At 47.3% G+C, this 7,500-nt stretch overlaps 1 protein-coding gene across 1 annotated transcript in view; it reads left to right on the top strand.

The window, feature by feature from the left end:
• otog (otogelin) overlaps window positions 1–7,500 on the top strand; it is a 121,587-nt gene that overhangs the window by 87,697 nt on the left and 26,390 nt on the right. The window contains exons 32-37 of the mRNA XM_042316955.1: window positions 1–1,439; window positions 1,775–2,536; window positions 2,797–2,974; window positions 3,363–3,511; window positions 3,907–3,996; window positions 6,670–6,856. The exon at window positions 1–1,439 is cut by the window's left edge and continues 810 nt beyond it. Coding sequence (XP_042172889.1) covers window positions 1–1,439; window positions 1,775–2,536; window positions 2,797–2,974; window positions 3,363–3,511; window positions 3,907–3,996; window positions 6,670–6,856 — 2,805 coding nt within the window. The remainder of the gene's footprint in view (window positions 1,440–1,774; window positions 2,537–2,796; window positions 2,975–3,362; window positions 3,512–3,906; window positions 3,997–6,669; window positions 6,857–7,500) is intronic.

Here is a 7,500-nt window from a genome sequence, read left to right as displayed (position 1 = left end):
TCCCACCTTTACCTGGTGTCCATACGACCACCATCACACCTGTACCTGGTGTCCCAGTGACCACTGTCCCACCTTTACCTGGTGTCCCAGTGACCACTGTCCCACCTTTACCTGGTGTCCATACGACCACCATCACACCTGTACCTGGTGTCCCAGTGACCACTGTCCCACCTTTACCTGGTGTCCCAGTGACCACTGTCCCACCTTTACCGGGTGTCCATACGACCACCATCACACCTGTACCTGGTGTCCATACGACCACCATCCCACCTTTACCTGGTGTCCCAGTGACCACTGTCCCACCTTTACCTGGTGTCCATACGACCACCATCCCACCTTTACCTGGTGTCCTAGTGACCACTGTCCCACCTTTACCTGGTATCCATACGACCACCATCACACCTGTACCTGGTGTCCCAGTGACCACTGCCATCAGACCAGTGACCATCAGACCGCTAACAGAGACTACTAGCGTTCCTCCCGATACAGGAAGGGTGGAAGTATTGTCTACTACTTCCACAACAACTACACAAGAACCAACTTCTTCCTGGTCTGGTCCAGTAACCACAACCAGCTCCTCCACCTCCACCACGTCAGTCCCCAGACCCACTAGCCACCCAGAGAGAGTCACTACCAGAGTGGTTCCTACTTCTATAGTGGTCTCCAAGACCACCCACAGACCAATGACAACAACACGCTGGACAACAACAGGCAGGGTTCCCGTGACGACGTCCAGAACTGCCACAACGGTGAGGTCCACCGCCAGACCGAGCACTGTTAGGGCAACTGTAGATACAAGAACTCTGGGAGTTCCAGGGGTTCCGACAGCGACGACCAGACCCGGTCCTCCTACGGTCGCTCCTCCTAGCCTGGTCACAGCTACCGTCTCAGAGGTTGTTCCAACCACGACCGTTCGTACCACGACCAAACCAGTCACCACTGCCAGAACCACAGAATCTACCGCCGTCCCCACAGGACCCACTGGCACGACCACATCCACTTCTGTTTCCGTTCCCAGCCTGACCACGGTCACAGAATCTACCGCCATTCCCACAGGACCCACAGGACCCACAGGACCCACAGGAGCGACCACAGAACCATCCACATCCACCACTACTACACCAGAAGGAATAGTACCATCCACCACTAGAGAGACAGGGGACACTCCAGCATTCACAGAGAGCACAACCAGAATGACTCCTTCGCCTGACCTGCTGACCTCTACAGAGGTCGCAGCCACTCCAGGGGTCACACCAAAGGTCACGCCAAAGGTCACACCAGATGTGACAGCAGCTCCCTCAGTCCCCGCCTTGCCCCCCACGGCCACCCCGACCTCCACCCCAGAGCCAGAGAGGGTGGACGGAGTAGACACCACTGCACCAAAGACTCCGTCACCTGTGTCTCCGTACACCACATCAGAGACAACCGCGCCACCATCGGTAGTATCGCCATATACCACGACAGAGAGTGTTGGAACTACGGTAGAGGTTACTACATCCATGGCAGTGTCCTCAACTAGGATGTGTACTGTGAGTAGACCAAGTCCTCTCTCCTTTCCTCTCTTCTCCATGTAGGTTCAATGGGGCTCAATGGTGCTCAATGTAGGATCCATTTGGCTCAATGTAGGCTCAGTGTAGGCTCAATGGGACTCAATGTAGGATCCATTTGGCTCAATGTAGGCTCTATGGGGCTCAATGTAGGCTCCATGGGGCTCAATGTAGGCTCCATGTAGGCTCCATGGGGCTCAATGTAGGCTCCATGGGGCTCAATGTAGGCTCCATGTAGGCTCAATGTAGGCTCAATGGAGCTCAATGTAGGCTCCATGGGGCTCAATGTAGGCTCCATGGGGCTCAATGTAGGCTCCCTGGGGCTCAATGTAGGCTCCCTGGGGCTCAATGTAGGCTCCCTGGGGCTCAATGTAGGCTCCCTGGGGCTCAATGTAGGCTCAATGGGACTCAATGTAGGGTCCATGGAGCTCAAGGTAGGCTCCATGGGGCTCAATGTAGGCTCCATGGGGCTCAATGTAGGCTCCATGGGGCTCAATGTAGGCTCCATGGGGCTCAATGTAGGCTCCATGGGGCTCAATGTAGGCTCCATGGCGCCAAATGTAGGCTCCATGGGGCTCAATGTAGGCTCCATGGGGCTCAATGTAGGCTCCATGGGGCTCAATGTAGGCTCCATGGGGCTCAATGTAGGCTCCATGGCGCTCAATGTAGGCTCCATGGCGCTCAATGTAGGCTCCATGGGGCTCAATGTAGGCTCCATGGGGCTCAATGTAGGCTCAATGGGGCTCAATGTAGGCTCCCTGGGGCTCAATGTAGGCTCCATGGCGCTCAATGTAATCTCCATGGGGCTCAATGTAGACTCCATGGGGCTCAATGTAGGCTCCCTGGGGCTCAATGAAGGCTCCATGGGGCTCAATGTAGGCTCCCTGGGGCTCAATGTAGGCTCCATGGGGCTCAATGTAGGCTCCATGGCGCTCAATGTAGGCTCCCTGGGGCTCAATGTAGGCTCCATGGGACTCCTGAGTGGCACAGTGGGGTTAAATCAATACATATATATATATATATATATAATAATTGTAACTATCTGAAAAGTCCAGGCTCAGTCGTCTCAGCCTGTTACCTTATTTACTAACGCTCTGCAGTCTTCTAGCTACTTGTTCGTACGTGGTTTCTCTCATCAATGGTTTCTCTCATCAATGTCTTCATCTAATCTTTGTTTTCAATTAGGAAACTCTATAACACATGTTGTTCAATCTGTTCAGGTAGTAACTGTTGTTCTTCCCTGTCTCAGCCTCCCTATTCAGAGATCATAGATGAGTGTACCAAGTTCCTCTGTGTGAGCGGCCAGCTGGTCCGATTCAACATGTCCCAGAACTGTCTGTATAACTCCACCCCTCCTAACTGCGGCCTGCTCGGCTTCGCCATCCTGGTCAACGGGGACAAGTGCTGCCCGCAGTGGGACTGCCCATGTGAGGACAACTGCTAGCCGACACACGTTCACAGTAGTAGACACACACTCCAATGGAGGCTGGTGGGAGGAGCTATAGGAGGATGGGCTCGTTGTGATGGCTGGAATGGAATAAAAAAGGAAGGGAGTCAAACATGTTGTTTCCATATGTTTGATGTGTTTGATAACTTTCCATTTATTTCACTCCAACTGTTAAAATGAGCCCGTCCTCCTATTGCTCCCCCCACCAGCCTCCACTGACGCACACACACACACACACACACACACACACACACACACACACACACACACACACACACACACACACACACACCCCACACACCCTCCCCGTCTGGCGTTTCTCAGTCATAATGTCCTGTTTCTTACTGGTGTTGTCCTGTCTCCGTCAGGTCGCTGCTCAGTGTTCCCGGACCTGAACGTGATCACGTTTGATGGTAACAGCGTGGCCATCTACAAGGCTACCTCCTACATTGTGACCCAGCTGCCCAGCGAGACCGTCAGCATCGTGGTCCAGGAATGCCCCGCTGACTCAGACACGGTGAGGATGAGGGTACATTAGGTCATTGTAACACTTGTGCCCCCAAAATGGCCACCTCAGAGAAAGTGAGGCCATGAAGCTATAGAATTTACAGTAGGTAACTGTAACGCCGGTGTCCCCAAAATGGCCGCCTCAGACACAGTGAGGCCCTGTACTGTGTCTACAGTATCTTTTGCAGAAAGTATTTCAGTGGCAATAATCAATAAATATGGTGATAAAGGACACCTTTGTCTTACACCCCTATATAATGTAACATTCTCAGGAAATTATCATTATTCATTCACTTGTCGAGTACATGTATATGACTTTAATCCCTTTTATTAGAGATTCTTAGCCTTTGTAAATAAAATAAAAAAAGTAATATGGAACATTTATTTTTCTGTTTCCATCCGAAGCTGCTGTGGAATTTCACCAACCTGTGTCTAGTGGTTTTGAACATTACCCACAAGTCCAACCACCTGGTCATCAACAGACTGCAGAGGAGGGTCAGTCTGTTCCTTCATCTCTTCTTCATCTCTTCTTCATCTCTTCCTATCTCTTCATCATCTCTTCCTATCTCTTCTTCATCTATTCCTATCTCTTCCTATCTCTTCTTCATCTCTTCCTATCTCTTCTTCATCTCTTCTTCATCTCTTCCTATCTCTTCTTCATCTCTTCTTCATCTCTTCCTATCTCTTCTTCATCTCTTCTTCATCTCTTCCTATCTCTTCTTCATCTCTCCTCATCTCTTCCTAATCTCTTCTTCATCTCTTCCTATCTCTTCTTCATCTCCTCCTATCTCTTCTTCATCTCTTCCTATCTCTTCTTCATCTCTCTTCATCTCTTCCTAATCTCTTCTTCATCTCTTCCTATCTCTTCTTCATCTCCTCCTATCTCTTCTTCATCTCTTCCTATCTCTTCTTCATCTCCTCCTATCTCTTCTTCATCTCTTCTTCATCTCTTCCTATCTCTTCTTCATCTCCTCCTATCTCTTCTTCATCTCTTCCTCTCTCTTATTCATCTCCTCCTATCTCTTCTTCATCTCTTCTTCATCTCTTCCTATCTCTTCATCATCTCTTCCTATCTCTTCTTCATCTATTCCTATCTCTTCCTATCTCTTCTTCATCTCTTCCTATCTCTTCTTCATCTCTTCCTATCTCTTCCTATCTCTTCTTCATCTCTCCTTCATCTCTTCCTATCTCTTCTTCATCTCTTCTTCATCTCTCCTTCATCTCTTCCTATCTCTTCTTCATCTCTTCTTCATCTCTTCCTATATCTTCCTATCTCTTCTTCATCTCTCCTTCATCTCTTCTTCATCTCTTCTTCATCTCTTCTTCATCTCTTCCTAATCTCTTCTTCATCTTAATTCATCTCCTCCTATCTCTTCTTCATCTCCTCCTATCTCTTTTCATCTCTTCTTCATCTCTTCCTATCTCTTCTTCATCTCCTCCTATCTCTTCTTCATCTCTTCCTATCTTGACTTCATCTCCTTCTCTTCTTCTCTCATCTCTTCTTCATCTCTTCTTCATCTCTTCCTATCTCTTCTTCATCTCCTCCTATCTCTTCTTCATCTTTGGCAACTCCTCCTATCTCTTCTTCATCTCTTCTGCATCTCCTCCTATCTCTTCTTCATCTCCTCCTATCTCTTCTTCATCTCTCCTTCATCTCTTCCTATCTCTTCTTCATCTGGTTCTTCACTTCCTATCTGTTCCTATCTCTTCTTCAAACTCTCTCCTCTGTGGTATGTTGTGTAGTTAGAACTTCATCTCTTCTTCATCTCTCCTCATCTCTTCCTAATCTCTTCTTCACCTCTTCTTCATCTCCTCCTATCTCTTCTTCATCTTCCTATCTCTTCTTCATCTCTTCTTCATCTCTTCCTATCTCTTCTTCATCTCCTCCTATCTCTTTTCATCTCTTCCATCTGGCATCTCCTCCTATCTCTTCTTCATCTCTCCTATCTCTTCTTCATCTCACTCCTATCTCTTTTCATCTCTTCTTCATCTGGCTATCTCTTCTTCATCTCCTCCTATCACTCTTCCTATGTGGCTTATCTCAGGATCTCTGGTATCTCTTTTCATCTCTTCTTCATCTCTTCCTATCTCTTCTTCATCTCCTCCTATCTCTTCTTCATCTCTCCTTCATCTCTTCCTATCTCTTCTTCATCTCTTCTTCATATCTTCCTATCTCTTCCTATCTCTTCTTCATCTCTCCTTCATCTCTTCCTATCTCTTCTTCATCTCCTCATCTCTTCCTAATCTCTTCTTCATCTCTTCTTCATCTCCTCCTATCTCTTCTTCATCTCCTCCATCTCTTCTTCATCTCTTTTCATCTCTTCCTATCTCTTCTTCATCTGGCATCTCTTTTCATCTCTTCCTATCTCATCTTCATCTCCTCCTATCTCTTTTCATCTCCTCCTATCTCTGCTTCATCTCCTCCTATCTCTTCTTCATCTGCCATCTTTTTCATCTCTTCCTATCTCGTCTTCATGCCATTTTTTCATCTCCTCCAATCTCATCTTCATCTTCCTATCTCAATTCATCTCTTTTCATCTCTTCCTATCTCTTCTTCATCTCTTCCTATCTCTTCCTATCTATTCCATCTGGTTTCATCTCTTCCTATCTCATCTTCATCTTCCTTCATCAATTCTTCATCTCTCCTTCATCTCTTCCTATCTCTTCTTCATCTCTTTTCATCTCTCCTTCATCTCTTCCTATCTCTTCTTCATCTCTCCTCATCTCTTCCTAATCTCTTCTTCATCTCTTCCTATCTCTTCTTCATCTCCTCCTATCTCTTCTTCATCTCTTCCTATCTCTTATTCATCTCCTCCTATCTCTTCTTCATCTCTTCTTCATCTCTTCCTATCTCTTCTTCATCTCCTCCTATCTCTTCTTCATCTCTTCCTATCTCTTCATAATCTCTTCTTCATCTCTTCTTCATCTCCTCCTATCTCCTCTTCATCTTTCCCATCTCTCTCGGTCTAACTAGCCCTTTATTCACCAATTTAACTACGAACAGAATCAAAGTCAATGTCAAGTAGAAAAAGTTCATCCTAGACCTAAAAAGTGATGAGATGTTAATTAACTTGCCATACACACAGTAGTGTTTGTAGGCCTATCTATATTAGAAAATACAGTACCCCTCAACATATAGGATTTTGACACATCTTTTCTCTCTGTCAGCTGTATGTGAACTCGAGGTACGCCAAGCCGAGGTTCAAGAAGTTTGGCTTTGAGATCCTGGACACCGGCAACATGTATCTGATCCGTACGCCAGCGGGCCTGAAGCTGCAGTGGTTCCACAGCACGGGCATGTTGGTCATCGAGACAGAGAGCTACAACAGCAAACTGCCCACCATGGGCCTCTGTGGTATGTTGTGTAGTTAGAACTTATGAGGACGTTGGTGTGTGGTTTACCAGGACACTGGCATGTGGTTTACCAGGACACTGGCATGTGGCTTACCAGGACACTAGTATGTGGTTTACCAGGACAATGCCATCCATTTGAAGTGGATGGTCATAGATTGGGCCAGGATTGAGTAGGGGCCATAGATTGGTAGGGGCCAGGACAATGGGCCATGTGATTTAGGGGCCATAGATGATCCATTTGAGTAGGGGCCACAGATTGAGTAGGGGCCACAGATTGAGTAGGGGCCACAGATTGAGTAGGGGCCACAGATTGAGTAGGGGCCACAGATTGAGTAGGGGCCACAGATTGAGTAGGGGCCACAGATTGTGTAGGGGCCATAGATTGAGAAGGAGCCATAGATAGAGTAAGTGCCATAGATTGAGTAGGGACACATAGATTGTGTAGGGGCCATAGATTGAGTTGGAGCCATAGATTGAGAAGGAGCCATAGATTGAGTAGGGGCCATAGATTGTGTAGGGGCCACAGATTGAGTAGGGGCCATAGATTGTGTAGGGGCCACAGATTGTGTAGGGGCCATAGATTGAGAAGGAGCCATAGATAGAGTAAGTGCCATAAATTGAGTAGGGACCATAGATTGTGTAGGG

This window comes from Oncorhynchus tshawytscha, unplaced genomic scaffold, assembly GCF_018296145.1.
Source record: "Oncorhynchus tshawytscha isolate Ot180627B unplaced genomic scaffold, Otsh_v2.0 Un_contig_5351_pilon_pilon, whole genome shotgun sequence".
Lineage (NCBI taxonomy): Eukaryota > Metazoa > Chordata > Actinopteri > Salmoniformes > Salmonidae > Oncorhynchus > Oncorhynchus tshawytscha.
Note: the sequence above shows the minus strand (reverse complement) of the source record. Positions and strands in the feature narration are given on the sequence as shown.